At 33.3% G+C, this 16,177-nt stretch overlaps 1 protein-coding gene across 21 annotated transcripts in view; it reads right to left on the reverse strand.

The window, feature by feature from the left end:
* Window positions 1-16,177, reverse strand: part of PPIP5K2 (diphosphoinositol pentakisphosphate kinase 2) — a 72,582-nt gene that overhangs the window by 19,482 nt on the left and 36,923 nt on the right. For 14 of the 21 annotated variants that reach the window (XM_019450573.2, XM_019450562.2, XM_053907162.1 and 11 more), the window contains 6 exons: window positions 12,669-12,796; window positions 11,975-12,089; window positions 6,504-6,611; window positions 6,296-6,412; window positions 2,754-2,921; window positions 230-403 (listed from right to left, as the gene is read on the reverse strand). In XM_019450573.2, coding sequence (XP_019306118.1) covers window positions 230-403; window positions 2,754-2,921; window positions 6,296-6,412; window positions 6,504-6,611; window positions 11,975-12,089; window positions 12,669-12,796 — 810 coding nt within the window. Of the gene's footprint in view, window positions 1-229; window positions 404-924; window positions 1,217-2,753; window positions 2,922-6,295; window positions 6,413-6,503; window positions 6,612-11,974; window positions 12,090-12,668; window positions 12,797-16,177 lie in introns of those variants that run through there. The other 7 variants (XM_019450581.2, XM_019450580.2, XM_053907166.1 and 4 more) reach the window with 2 other exon arrangements.

The raw sequence follows: 16,177 nt of genomic DNA on the forward strand, positions 1-16,177 counted from the left end.
TTTACTCCTGGATATTTAAAACCCTCCCAGTAAAAATCCTAAACACATGCAATGTAAGTGGTTTCTTTCCCTCAAATATTGTCAGATATCACAAGCATTTGAAAATTAAAAATTAAAATACAGAAGGATTTACTCTGATGTTAAATATAAGGGATTAGATGTCCTCAAAGACAGCTATTTGTTGCTCTGAATGCAGGTAGAAAATTTTAATGAAGTAAAGTTTAAAAACCTGTTGCCATGAGCCAAAAATACTGGATGTGAAAGCCAATGATTTGGGGGAGACAGGGGAAGAAGTGATTTGTTCCCCTGATCTGCGTCTTCGACGCCCAGTACCCACACCACTGGTATAATGCAGCCAGGTACCAGTACCCTCTGGGCTAGACACACTCAGGGGGCTCTCTTCCTGGAAGTGAGAAAGGGGCAAAAAAAAAAAAAAAAAAAAAAAAAAAAAAAAAAAGCAGAGCATGCAAAGTTAGATACAACAGAGCCAAATGATCAGAAAGAAAAAAAAATACAGTTTGTTTGCATTTGTTTAACAATTTTTAAAAAACTATTAAACAGTAATTTGGGAGCCAAATAATTCAAATATTTGAGAAATTGACAGGAATGGCTTACAAATCTAATTGCATGTGACAACAACTGTAAGAATTACCTTATTATCTTAAATATACAAAATATCTATACTGCTTAATAGTTGTTCCTTGTCTCTTAAAACTGGAAAGATTTAACAATTTTCTGTCTTAGCAACTTATAAAATATGAAAGTATTGTTTAATTTTAGATATTCGAGACGTTTTGTGCTATACTAACCTTTTAACCCAAAGCACTAAAGAATTGTGCAAAGGGTTAAAGAGATTTCAATGTATGTAAGGTAGAAAAGAAAACCTGTCTGCCAGCCATATTTAAAAAAAAAAAAAAAAAAAAAAAAGAGGTAAGATGGATTCAAACTGCACTTGTTTCCACTTTCAAGTTATTTATTTGTTTACCCCCTCCAAAGATTATTCATAGAGTTCAATAGGCAAAACATGCAGCAAACATTCTCATTTACATGTTTGCATGTTCAGGTTTCAGACAGTGAGGACAGAGTAAAATCTACTTGCACAAAATGAAGAGAATAGTCTTTCTCTCTGTGTGTCTTTTGGAAGTACAAACTTCTGATATCCATGGAGATGGTGGACGCTGGAAAAAGTCTTCAAGGTTTTACTTGAATTATTTACCTTATGGAAGTAAAAGTTTAGCATGGCATAGAAATAATCTCTTGAAAGCAACTATTTAAGTATGAGAAAAAGGTTTATAAATGTGTTCTGCGTCTTAAGAATTAACAAAGGGCAGTAATTTTGTTGAAGATTTTATAAACATAAATGTGTTGCAAAATGGACTCCCAACACATTTGGCTGTATCAGTGTTATAACGTTTTTGGAGTGCAGGAGAAGATTTAATGGTGAAATTTTGAACAATCTGATTAATTTGCAGATTGCTCTTATTCAACAACATCAAAATCACTGCCCTCACACAAATGGTAGTTTAGGTTATATTAATATGTCATTTCCCGATTTTTTTTAATTAAAGATACCTGAACATAACCCCAGGTATCTCATTTTTAAATTAAGTATAGTAGAACATAATCCCAAATTCTACAGTTGTTAGTCGTCCTCTTTTATAATTAACTTAGAATATCATAGAAATCCTAACTAGTACACAATTTTCATTATAAAATTATAACAATCTATTTTACTGATGGATGTTTTTCCTATTCATACTTGCCCAACTGGGTCACAGATACATTTGAAATTTGAGAATCGTAAAGCACTTATGTTTGTATAATTTGAGGCTATAGAAATGAGCATAATTCTTTTTTGTTGTTTATATTCTGACTCAACAACTGCTAAATAAATGTTATACCTAACTCTTAAGTCTTGGCATGTTTAATTATCAATAAAAAATATTTTTCTAATTAAAAGTTTATGGTTGTTTCTATCTTACAATCTTGCTCTATGCTTTTACTTTAGCATTTAGACAACATTTATAAGCACTAATCTCAATCAGTGCTGGGGAGAATCATGCTACTGAGAACACAGATAACCCAAAATTAAGGTATTTAAAATATAAAAATATATACAGGTGTTAAATATTTACTTAACTAGCTACAATCCAACTATTCAACTTTCCTCTTAAGTCTTCTTTTAGTAGTTATTTAAGTGTTATTCTATTAGAGAACATAAGAACTAGCTTTATTTAACTGTAGACAAAGGTAAACTTTCAACTATCTCTTCAAATTTTCAAATTCCTATACTGGTTTTTGCAATCAGGCTGACATTTTAGAAGTTCATATCTTTATTACAGTGTCACTGGAATCAGTTGTTGTTGAAGCATTTCTGGCAATACCTCTCTCCTTTCAGACAAAAATTATTCTCTGCTCATTACATCAAACTCTTAAAAAAGTTCTTTATTAGAATAACCTAAAGTGACAGGACAAAAAAAAAAAAAATAGATCAGCTCTTGGAAAGGTCTTATTTTACCGTATTTATTCAACTTGGTTACAAAAACTATACATAGAGCTCCAGATTCTTAAAACTGATCTCTTTTTTAATAGCCTCTATATTTTTAAAATATTTATTAGAAAAATAGGCAAAGATAAAAATAAAAAATCTGTCAGGGTCCCAAGTTCCATAATTAAAGCTGTATTTTCTTTTCTGGTTTATTAAAATATAGTTAGTTTATTTAATGAAAACATGCTCTGACACATATACTTACTTCATTTGTAGCCATCTTCCTAGATCTTGGAAGTGGAGACTTCCTGTGTATATGAATTGGCTCTGATACCATTGGTTTGAACAGTATCACAGCACGATCAACCTCATCTTTTTTAGAAGTATGTGGTTCCTCATCATTATCAATTTTAAAAGATCTCCTGCCTTCATTCTGTAGGCAAAGAATACAACATATAAAATTCAGATAAATTCTCTTCTGATGAACAAATTCAACCACCAGTTGGTGAAGTCAGTTGAAGTACATATACAAGTTTGTTTATTCAAATCAATCCATATTAATTGAATTTTTACAACAGCCTAGTACTGTACTAGGTATCATGAGACAGATGACAGAGTACCCAACTTTAATAAAAACATATACTCCACAGAGAAATTAAACAGCTAAATGACAATATAAAGCCATCTAAAACAAAGTACTTTTTATCAAATGCCAAAATAAATAAGAAATAATAACAAATGACAGTAATAACAGACATCAATTTTATTATATAGGAATGGCATCAGCATGAGCACAAACTAAAATAGCATTTTAATTTATAAATTTCAGAATATTTAAATTCTGTTCCAAATATTCCCAACACATGTGATGACTGCATACATAAATAATCATGCGATGACCTACTAAGTATTTACTGGGTGTGCCAGGACACAGATGAATAAGATGAAGTCCCAGGTAAAATATAAACAAATTAAAAAAATTTATACCAAATATATATCTATAATAGAATAAGTAAATTGGGGCATAGTCATAACACTAAAACACGTTTTGTAAAGCAGCAACAATGAACAGACTAAAAGTAAATATAATTATATCAAAGAATCTCACAAACATAAGATTAGATTAGCAAAAAGAAGTCAAGCAGAAGTACCTAAAACCCCTCATCAAACTAAGGAGTATAGGAAATGAAGAGGAACTTCTTTCATTGGTTAAGGGATATCTAAAATCTTGACACATCGGGGCACCTGGGTGGCTCAGTTGGTTGAGCATCTGACTTTAGCTCAGGTCATGATCCAACGGCTTATGAGTTCGAGCCCTGCGTGGGGTTGTGCTTACAGCTCAGAGCCTGGACCCTGCTTTGGATTCTGTGTCTCCCTCTCTCTCTGCCCCTCCCCTGCTCGTGCTTGCTCATACTCTCTCTCTCTCTCTCTCTCTCAAAATAAATAAACATTAAAAAAAAAGATCTTGACACATCATCAGTTAATAAATCACTGAAATATTAGTGTGTCTACCATTACTAAATCTACTCAACACTGTACTGGACATTTGTCACAATTAATAGATATGGTCATATACATAGGAAATCCAAATGACTCTATGGATAAACTACTAGAATGAATAATAGCATGCAATGAGGCTGCTAGTTATAAAATCTTCATATAAAAATGAGTTAAAATTCAATTTGACAATAACAAACAAAGGAGAATTTGAATAAGCCATTTATGATAGCATAAAAATACAAAGACCTAGGAACTAATCTGACAAAGATACAACACATGAAAAAAGCCCCTTAATTGTACCAAAAAGATATAAAAATAGCTAAATAAATTCAGAGATATACCAAGTCCTTGTTATTGCCCTCAAATACTGTGTTATTGCCCTCAAAATTGATCTGGAGAATTTATGTCATCTCAATCAAAATCCCAAAAAGATCTCTTTGCAACATTACTTTTTGCTTTAGCTTGAGAATGTCTAAGTGTTTAGTATCAACACTTCTATTCAACACCATACTGGTCCAAGCTAGTAGCACTTCATAAAAGCATATCCAAATGGCCAATAAACATATGAAAAGGTGCCAATCGTTACTGGTCATGAGGATAATGTAAATTTAAACCATGACAAGAAATCACTACATATCCCTCAAAATGGCTACATTAAAAAAAAAATCTATTTATCTATCTATATCTATATCTGTATCTGTATCTATATCATACCAGGGGCTGACAAAGATGGCAGTATCTTTAGAAAACTATTTGACTGTATTATCTCAAGCTGAACATATGCACACCCTATGACCTAGCAAGTTTACTCCTTGATGTATATCCAAAAGAAATATGTACATATATTCACCAAAAGACTTGTACAAGAATGTTCATGAAAGCACTCATCTTCATAGCTTGACTGGAAACAAATGATCAAAGTGGAATAGATGAACACATTGCACTATATTTACTTCTATATATTGTTGCCATGTAATCCTATATGACAACAGAAACAACAGAATGGATGAAACTCATTAACATAATGAAAGAAAACCCACCTCACACCCCCCAAAAAAGCATGTATTTTGTGATTTCATTTATAACAAGTTCAAAAATATTCATAATTAAAACATGGTGCTAACTGTCTTGATAGGTATCTTTGGGGAGAAGACAGGGAGACTATGACAGGGAGGGGCACAACTGGATCTTCTGGAATGATGATATTATTCTATCTATTACCTGGTTGGCTGTTTTATAATTGTGTTCCTTTTGCAATACATCATTAAGCTATACACTTTGGATTTATCAATATGAGTTATAGTTTAGTAAAAAGTTTTAAATTTAATATATATTTAACTTTGTAAAATCACTCTAAGAATTAAAATACAATAATTTGTGCCAAGTGCTTATTATTATTAGCACAATGTTTACCATGCAATAGTGCTCTGTGAGAGATGCAGGAGAGAAGCATCAAAGGAAAAGACTTCAAAAGGGAAAGGCTGGAGAAGGTGCAAGGCCTTAGGAAATGTTTACATACCTGAACTAGGCTGGCTAGACTCCTAAGCCTAGAGCCATTAACATTGTCCAGGGCCGGATCCTCCTTCACACCTGACCCTTCCTAGTGTTATAGCAACAATTAACTCGAAATTCAACCTTGAAAAGCTAAACCATTAGATTAATTAACACTTGCTTAGATGACTTTATGCACAATTATCCTAACAAAAAGCTTCATTCTGGAGTCGGGGGGCCCTGGGGCCTCATTCCATCCAGTATGAGGACCTTTGCTTAACTGCACTTTATTTGCGCACTCATCTTTTGCGACAGGCCATACTCCTTTCAACAGTGCTCAAGTAATACGACAACCAAAACCCAAACCAAAACTATAGTTAAGCATTGTAAATAATGGCCTTAAAAATACAAAAAGTTTAGGGGCCCCGGGGTGGCTCAGTCGGTTAAGTGTCAGACTTGGGCTCAGATCATGATCTCCTGGCTTGTGAGTTCGAGCCCCACATTGGGTTCTGTGTTAACAGCTCAGAGCCTGGAGCCTGCTTGGATTCTGTGTCTCTCTCTCTCTCTGCCCCTACCCAGCTCAAGCTCTGTTTCTGTCTCTGTCACTGTCTCTCTCTCAAAAATGAAGAACATCAAAAAAATTTTGAAAAAAATACAAAAAAATCTAAATAAAACATAAAATTCTAGTATGCTCAGAAATGTTGTCCTCCCAGGGTGCCTGGGTGGCTCAGTTGGTTAAGTCTTCAACTCCTGATTTCGGCTCAGGTCATGATCTCACAGTATATAACCAAGCCCTGAGAATTTCATCTTTATTACCTCTCTTGAAGCTGGTCTATATCCATAGCCTGATGGTAAATTTTTGTCTTCTTCGCATCCTTTAGCTCCAGGACTAAAATGTAATTCAACATGAAAGCGTTCCTCTGAGGAAAGATCCTAAAAAATATTATAGAACATTTTCAAAATGAAAAACGTCAGGCTATTTATTTACCTATGGTAATACACCCAAATCAAGAACTCTTTTTACCTTGTTAGGATCCTCATAAAGCATGATAACAATCTGAGTCATATAATTGAGTTCATTGACAACATTTAAGTAATCCATAGCCCGTTTCCACTGTTCATCCTTCGATTCCTAAACAAAAGGTATATGGTAAGCATTTTCTCCTATTGCTTTACTTGAAAGTCACTCTATTTTCATTATGGTAGTTATTTAATCTTGAGTGATACCATACAAATAAGGTAAATAAGTATATGCTCAACCTCTCAAAATAACTCCACTATCTTTAAGTCTTGATAAATTACTTATGTTTAGGTTAATTATTTTAAAAATCTGTTATGGCATTCTTAGAAAGTCTAGTGGTAACTTTTTTTTAATAGCTTCTAGAATTTAAAAATTAAAAATCTCTTGAAATACAAACCCACAACTGAATTCTGAGGGTAAGGAGCAGTGAGTTGTTAACCTTAAGTTCCAAAGTACCTGATGTAGTATCATGCTTCGTAAACTGAATACCATCGTCTAAGAATAGAGCTATTTTTCCACCATCAAATAGTGCATGTATGTATTACATGCCTATCCGTAAATATGCCTTGTTACACTGCAGTGGTATTTAAAATAATCAGCAGGAGGTGGCACATGTAGGTTCCATTAATCTTACCATCTCTTTCATTGCTCCTCCACCTTCATTTAGATAATCATGGTCTTTAAACATCTAATCACAGAGCATCAGAACTGAAAGGGATCCTAGAGAACATGAACTACAAACATTCTAAGTAGAAAATTCTATCTGAAAAGGTTAAACTAGTCAAGGTACAAAGTCTACAGTCAATAGTCAATAGGGTCCACATCACAGAAAACTCTTCCATATGTCATAAACTTTAGAAATAAAGGCATACAACAATTTTCTGCATATAGTAAGAGCGTTCAGTATTTTGCACTTCAGTATAAAATGTGCATTGTTTTAAGAAATGAAATTTGATATACAAAAGCCCAAACTTATAACACCACATGTTAATTGCATATTAAAAAACCCCAGAAAACAAAACTAGCATGTATTTCCTTTTCAAATTTAGACACTCGACATCCCTGAGGAAGCATGCCCCTTTTCAAGTTTATGGAAGAGTAAAATTAAATATACATCATATAATTTGTATTCTTCCATGTGTGCTTAGCATCATTATAACAAATGGCTATCCACACCTCTAAATGCTGTAATGCCAAGCCATCAAAGCTGCTACTCTTAACCTAAGCAATACTCCAGAGAAACAACTGCATCTGTGTGTTTGTGAGTGTATTTGGGGAAGGTATATGTGCAAAGATATATACATTTTTTTAAAAATTAATAAAGAAAAATATAAGTTAGTATAACATTTCTGAGTTATACTAAATGAGAATTACTATAAATGAAGGGTTTAAATTAAATACTAAAATTTTTCAATAGGTTCATGATCCTACATTATGAATAAGAACACCATCTAATAATATCTAATTCAGTGCTGTAGGTACAGGTTCTGCTAGGTCAGTGCTAATGAAGAGATGAAATTAAATAATATTTAGTAGCACTTTTATATTTATATATGTTATATATAGTACTATATATCTTTACGTACTATACATATTGTATATATAATGATATACATATATATACTATGTGTAGTATGTATATAATATATATAGCACTATATATACTACATATTTAGTATATTTAGCATATATTTAGTAACTTCCTGAATATAGTCAGTATGCAAAAATCCATAAAACCTTTTTTTTTTAAATTAAGTCTCATTCAATATAGTCCCTGAAATGTTGTTTACAATATTGTTTCCTTAACAAACACCTTTAAAAAAAAATCTATTATGGAGAGGTAGATTTTACCGAGTTCACACTGAAAAATCTACAGTTTCAACAGGGAAGAGAATGAACAAGGTTTTAAGTATATTAGTTACAGGGTCTTATAAAGATATTATGACCTGGGACAATGATTTATAGTTCAAATAAATTAATTTTTTAAAATTAGCAAATGGGACATCATATTGATATTATAGACTTTACATGTATTTACTAACGTGAAAAATACTTTTTTTTTTCAAAAATCTGGAAGCAGAGTTTTAAAAGAATGGTGTTCAGTTTCTGTTTTACAAATGCAGCTGAGCGTGAGATATACTCAACAAGCTCTATTGTATTGCCATCACCCTAGTCCAAATTACATCATCTTTTTTAGATCACTGCCATAGCTTCCTAACTGGTTTCTTCATATCTACTCCAGCCTATCTGCTGTCCACACAGCAACCAAAGCCATTTACTTCCCTGCTTAAAAATGGCTTTCTAATCCCTTTAGGATTCCCAAAGCACTGGCTCTTCATCCTTATTTGTTGCCATTTTCTCCATTGCTCACTATTATGCTCCACAGCCTTGTTCTATTGGTTCCTATATGTTCCATGCTTCATCCCCTAAGTAAATGTAAGAGAGTAAAAAATGAACCATGTAAGAGACGTAGTTCTCTCCCCCAAAAACAATTCCATCATTACTATTGGATATGTGAATTCTTGCCTTGCTAATTAAGGGTCATTTTTTCCCCCAACTATTTCGTTTATTAAAGCTGCAAGGGATGTCACTTGGCTATTCCTTAGGGACCAACAAGAAACCAAAACAAGAGGGAAGAACATATGAATTAGAAAACATGATTAGAACAGAACACTGAAATAACTTCAGGGTTACTTTAATATTAGTTATTCATCAAGGCTAATAATAAAATTAAGAACCAAGAGACATAAAAACAAATCTTTGTTATACATCTAATTTCCCTTTACTAAAAAAGTAGGAAAACAAGGCTGGATTTTCTTTTAAGGACCGACCATTTTGTTAACAGATGTGTATAGATGTGTACATCAATATATATACCAATGTCAAATTTAGGATGTAATAGAATAAGAAAATTAAAGGAAAATTCTTATTTGTTGCTATTTTACAGATGATGCAAAAATATTTTTTATATATAACAGGGTGACATTGTATTTTGGATAATCTATGGTTTGGGTATACTGAGAAACAAAGAAGATATTCAAATTTTTAAGTCTCTTTGGTACATTATCACTTCCATTGTCAATCCCTACAATGTCATTTTTTTTATCTTTTCAAATGCAAAATCTCTGGGAATCTTATTACCAGCCACTACTTTACTGTCATTAATATGTTGGCTTAACTCTGTACTTTTAACTCACATCTGTGTCCTCACATATGAACATACTCAAGCTGTCTAAAACTAAACTTACTACTTTCTTTCTAAGACCTGATCCTCTCCGTAGGTGTTAGTTTTATCAGTGAATGGGTAGGAATATCTACCAATTTACCCATATTAGAGATATGGGAATCTTTCTCAATTCTCTTCTCTTTCTTAACCTTCATACCTGTGAGCACTGGAAGGCTCTCAAGGAGAGCATTAGTGAAAGCCTAATGGGCCGTGAAAAGGTTGTTGGCGAGGGATTATAGAAAGAAAAATGTTACTGGAAGGTATAAGAAAAAGAACTCTTGCTATGTAGTGGCATAAAGTGTAAAAACACTAGCCTGTAGATGGTGGAAAATAAAAAGTGTATCTAATGAGCTAGCTATGGAGATTTCTAGGAAAAGTACTGAACATGTCATCAAGATTCTTCTCACTGCCTGTGACAGGAGACAGCTAAGCTGCAGGCAAATTGTCAATTACAAAGAAGCCAAGACTTAAAAAAAAAAAAAAACACCAAAAAAACTGTTCCTCATTCCGAGCCTTTTTAGGGAACAAACAATGCTGTAATTAAAAGATGGCTTTCAGGAAGAAAGGGTACACAGGAATCCGCCATGAAAACGATGTGACTGCAAAAACACTTGTTAAGACCTCAAATCCTCCAAAGAAACAGAAGACTTCCTCAGGATCTTAGGAATATGTTTTTCAGATGCTCAGAATTAAGTAATAAGGATTGCTGAGTGCCATCCCTTAATAACCACAGAGGGAACCCAAGGTAGAAAAGGGCTTATCCTTAAGAGATCTTTGGGTATGATTTATTTAGTACAATATATTTCAAATTACTCCAGTATGATAGAACCCTAATTAAAGAATGGGCAACATGTACCTAGGTAGATTTCAAAATTGCTATGACCAATGACTACAGTATACCTTCTGTTTTACCCTCTCTTGAAGTTTATCTACTATAGTTATCTCATGCCTAACCCACCACTGTATAATGGGTATTTGAAGGACAGATAATTGGTCTCTTCAGTGCATAGGTCTTTAAGACTGAATGCTTTTGAGCACTCAAGGAGTTGTGTCCAAGAAGCCCCATCTACATCTGGACCTGACTTAGATGAAGAAGCCTGGGATGCCAAGTTTATAATTAAATAGGATAGGATGGGTATTACTGGGTAAAAGGTTAAGTGAATTTTGAATATGGGAGAAATATGGATTGTGTGGTCAAGATGAGACATATTCTCATCGGATAATATGACAGTGACACTCCACTCATGTAGTAAGGTGGATCTATCTCCCCACCTCTTGAACCTGGATGAACCTCTGTGATTGCCTCAATCAGTACAGCTCAGTATAAGTGATGTTATGTGACTTTGTAAGTTAGGTCATAAAAATGTCTTGCACTTGCACCTTGTTCCATTTTGAAACTAAATCTTGGAACTCAGCTACCATGTTTGGAGGAAGCAGGTCACATGAAGAGGCCAGATGTAAGTATTGTGGTCAAGAACTCAAGCTGAAGTTCTAGCTGACATACAGCATCAAGCACCAGACCTGAGGAAAGCTTTAGATGATTCAAACCCCAGTCACTGTCTAACTACAACCTCATGAGAGACCCAAAGCGAAACTGCCTAAGTATATCAGTCAATCCTTTAAGCTGTGAGATAAAAATGTGATTGTTTTAAGCTAAACTTTGGTATGATTCATTACTAACAGTAGATGAGAGGAGCAATATCCAAACAAACACCAAGTTCTTTCTAACCCCTAAATAACTCAAATTTATCAGCTTCTCTTTATCTTATTACCACCAGCCTATAACATCATCTAAAATATTTTGCATTTGGGGCACCTGGGTGGCTCAGTTGGTTAAGCGGCCGACTTCGGCTCAGGTCATGATCTCGCGGTCTGTGAGTTCGAGCCCCGCGTCGGGCTCTGTGCTGACAGCTCAGAGCCTGGAGCCTGTTTCAGATTCTGTGTCTCCCTCTCTCTGACCCTCCCCCGTTCATGCTCTCTGTCTCAAAAATGAATAAACGTTAAAAAAAATAAAATAAAAAAAAATATTTTGCATTATTGTTTGTTTAAATTAATCTTCTCCAAAGGGAAGGGAACATGTCTTTATTCCCAACATCTATCACAGGGCTTGGAATATAGTAGACACTTGACAAATGATGGCAAATGATCAACTGTTGAAACTGCACAGTAAAGACCGGTGTTAGTGATTTGATTACAAATTCACAGAACCATATTTGTTAAGTAGATGGGAATAACTTACTTTACTTACATTGCATAAGGCACCATAGCGAAGAATAGATAGTAAAGAATGTACATGACTTTCACTGGTAAAATATAACCTGGTACGGACATGACGTTCAGGAGACAGAACACCTCTGGAATACCTGAAGTTAATAGCAGACAGTATTAGAATATAAGCATACAGTCAAAACTCATTAAGTACTGACATTATTTTGTAAAGTGGAACTTAATCTTACTAGAAGTCAAAGACCACAATAAGTAAATCTATCAGTCTTCCAACCACAAGGAGGAGTTACCTTAGTAGATATTCCTCTAACATGAAGATTAACTAGAACTAACTAGAAGTTCTGAGATTAGTCAAAACAAAAGTTAACATTAGTCAAGTTCACTGCAAATAATTTGGTCATTTTAGCTCCTTTATTAGCAATGACAACTGTCTTAGCACTAAGGAAGTTCACAGACATTTATGGTGCTGAATGGGGTACACATTGATGATCCCATGTGAATGATGACACATATCACCTTTTCCTGTACACCTCAGTTTTTCCTCAATTTGGAGACTTAAAGAACCTTGGTTGGAAGTTAACTGTTAGGAATATCTAGGTAATCCTTATTTCCATAGTGCGCTAAGTGACACATTCCTGATTTCTTCATAGGAACATTAGAGTTGAAGTATGCAAAAACAGATGCCTACAGATTTAAATACCAGTACAGTCTCTTACACAGGGTGGAGTTTATTTACAGTGTCATCATCTTGTGTCCTCTGAAGGTCTGAGCGAATTTTTCTAACTAGAGGAGTACAGTAGCCTTTGGCAATCTCCAGTTTTTCAGCTTTAGTTATACCATATTCCTGAGCAGAAAATACATGATATTAGAAAAAGGGTATAATGACAAAGCACTCTAACAAATGCACTGCTAAAACATTCTAGTAACAGACAAAATATTTCTATTAAGCTTTTTTTCTTAATATTACACAATTCCTAGTTTACATTTTTTGCAACTGCAAGGATACTATTCCTACAACTATTAAGTATAATGGGAAAATTTTTTTGGTAGAACTGAAAAAGCAAGTGATTTCTTAAAAGGGAAGGATGAATGGATGAATGTAATCTTTATGGACAGAAGCTCAACTGAATCATAAAATTTTCAATGAAGAAATAACCCTAAAAGAAAGATGGATTAAGGACATAAACACTAAAGCACAGAACAACAATCAATAACCCTATGAAAAGAAATATAAATGAAACCATGAGATTTGATTTAAATGTCCGAGATGAAAAAGGCTAAACAATTATTTAAAAGCCTTTGGCTAATACTTTTAAAGACTTACCTAGTGGTGAGCAAGAAATGTCATGAAACTGTCAAATTTAATGATGCCTATGAGTTAAATTTACAATGAGGAATTACGGTATGAAGTGTTAAGAGAACATACTCATAATTGTAATAAAAATGAGATCAAAGAGGTAGATTTAAAAATGACCTGATGTGTGAAGAGAAAAAGCTTTGACAGCTGTGTAGATGGAAAGAGGGAGAAAGCAGAAAAGTGGAGTGGGAGGGACAGAGACAGAAAGGAGAGAAGAGAGAAGGAGGGAAGAAACAGGCATACTATCTCTCTCCAAGTTCATTCAGGATATCTGAATTTAAAGGCTACTTCCTGCTATCAGGAACTTCCCAGATAGCAAAAATTCTTTATGGATAACAGATCTGAAAAGTGCCAAATAAAGAAGAGGTTGATTGATTACAGATGGAAGGCCTATGAAAATACTTCTTGGTGTCATTTATCTAAAACTAAAGCTTCATTGGTTCAATAATCTTACCAACATAGGTGACTGTGAATTGGGTATGCAAAAAACATGTATGTATACATATAATTGTGTATATGTGAACAAAAGGAAAATATTGGCATTAAAAATCATCAGGGGAGGGGTGCCTTGGTGGCTCAGTCGGGTAAACATCCGACTTTGGCTCAGGTAACGATCTCGCTGTCATGGGTTTGAGCCCCATATTGGGCTCTGTGCTGACAGCTCAGAGCCTGGAACCTGCTTTGGATTCTGTGTGTGTCTCTCTCTCCTCCCCTGTTCACAGTCTGTCTCTCATTCTTTCTGAAAAATAAACATTAAAAAATTTTTTTTTGTTGTATGAAAACCAATTTGACAATAAATTTCATATATTAAAAAAATAATAAAATAAATAAAAATTAAAAAAAATTTTTTAATTAAAAAAAAATCATCAGGGGGAAATTGTGTGTGTGTGTGTGTGTGTGTGTGTGTGTGTGTGTGTGTGTGTGTGTTGTTACCAAGGTATGAATAAACAGGTAGTCTTCTACACTGTTTAACTGGAAGAAAACTGGTAAAAGATTTCTGGAGCTACAGAAATAGTCTTGAGTGCATGTAAAGATATTTAAAGAGAGCGAAATAAAAGAGATCATATTCCCAAATATGAAAAAATGGTTACATAATTATTACGTCATACCATTTAGCTATTAGAAATAACGATGTACATATAGGTTTAATAAAATGAAAGAAGTTCTTCGTTCTAAGTGAAGAGACAAAAATCAGGTTGTAAAATAGTATGGCTTTCCTGGTTCCCTTTTGCAAAGAATACATTTGTTATATGTATGAATTTATGAGAAAAACTGTATCTTCATGATTCAAGAGAAAAGTCCTTTAAGAATTTTCCGAAACATTAAAATGTTTTTCTCTAGTTGGTAACATCACAGTGATCTTTTTTGCTATTTCTACATTTTCTAAATTTACACATAAGTATATTAATTTTGTAATAAAGAAATCTTTCCCTTTAACATATTGACATATTTTGTTCATCTGCTACCACCAACTGGGATCAAATAACTGTTAGATATCTTAGTTCTCAAGTGTAATTACAATATTTCTGCCATAAATAGGACTAACTAAAATACCAGATGAGGCTATCTGAAAGCTTATTATGTGGTTTTACTTAATGAGAGTGTCAATTGACTTTCTATGGCAAATACTGTTATAAACAATCCTCTGCATTTCACAATCCATAAATATTCAAAGACACGGTTTTCAAACTTTCTTAAATGTGATCTCTGTTAAGAAAACCTTAATACCAAATTTAGTCTTTAGATACTCTTATTGACTGCCATACAATCATGATGATTTTAAAGTATCATTTTTAAGCCAGGGCCTCTATTTGCTGAAAATTGAGACTGGTCAAAAGGTGAAAAGTTAATTTTATCACAGCAGAAATTCTGTTAACAGCTGAAAATTAGTTTAACTGTTAAAATAATTAAAAGTAATTATGTTGTATTTAAGCTTAGATATGATTAGAAGCACATATTTCACATAGCACTGATATAAAAATTAATCAGTTCAATGTAAGAGTAGAAATGTATTTTTAGAGGTATAGCAACACTTTGAGGTACACCAGAGCATATATGCATTTTTCTTGCACAGACAGTGATATTCTCTAAAACTAAATTAGTATATTCTAAACAAGTCAAAATTTTACATTATTTGACTGAATCAAGTCTCTCTGCTTGAAATACTCTTTATTTCCTTGAAAATGAGGTAGGCAAAATTTTCATTTTTCCCCATTATAAACTATAGTATCATTACAATTACTACATATACATTAGTAATTTTTAGTTTGTTCAGTGATTGAAAATGCCTGTTTTTTTTTTTTTTTTTGTCCATGGTTCTGGATTTATAAAGGCTTACTTAAAGTAACAAAACAAAATATTATTTATTGGAATGAATTCAGCACTTCACTAGAAAAGAAGAGATCCCAAATTTTTGCCACAATAAAGAATATCAAACCAAAAAGTTAGGGAGGTAAACCCAAAGTTGTCCTTTCCTCAAATTATAATTTCAAAACTCTAGGAAAGCATGTAAAAAAAAAACCTCAGCTTTTAAAGTTATAACTTTACCAAAATATAATTATGATTTTACCAAAAATAAGACTGATTCTGGCAAGCTTGGACAAAATGTTGTCTGAAGAGATGTAAGGTTTAAAAAATAAATAATTTATCCAAGAAAAAAATTCTGGAGATGTCTTCAAATAAGGTCTCAGACTGCTGAGAAGATCTAAGCTAAGTGCATCAAAAGACAATGTAACAGAGACTGAGAACCACTGAGCAAGACCAATTACTTTAAAAGATACAAATGACATCTCAAATCTTTCCCAAACTATTCTCATTTTTACTGGTTCTTTTAATTACAGTACTTTAAAAAATTCATTATAAAAATTT

Source organism: Panthera pardus, unplaced genomic scaffold (genome assembly GCF_024362965.1).
Source record: "Panthera pardus isolate Hobbes unplaced genomic scaffold, ASM2436296v1 HiC_scaffold_2, whole genome shotgun sequence".
NCBI lineage: Eukaryota > Metazoa > Chordata > Mammalia > Carnivora > Felidae > Panthera > Panthera pardus.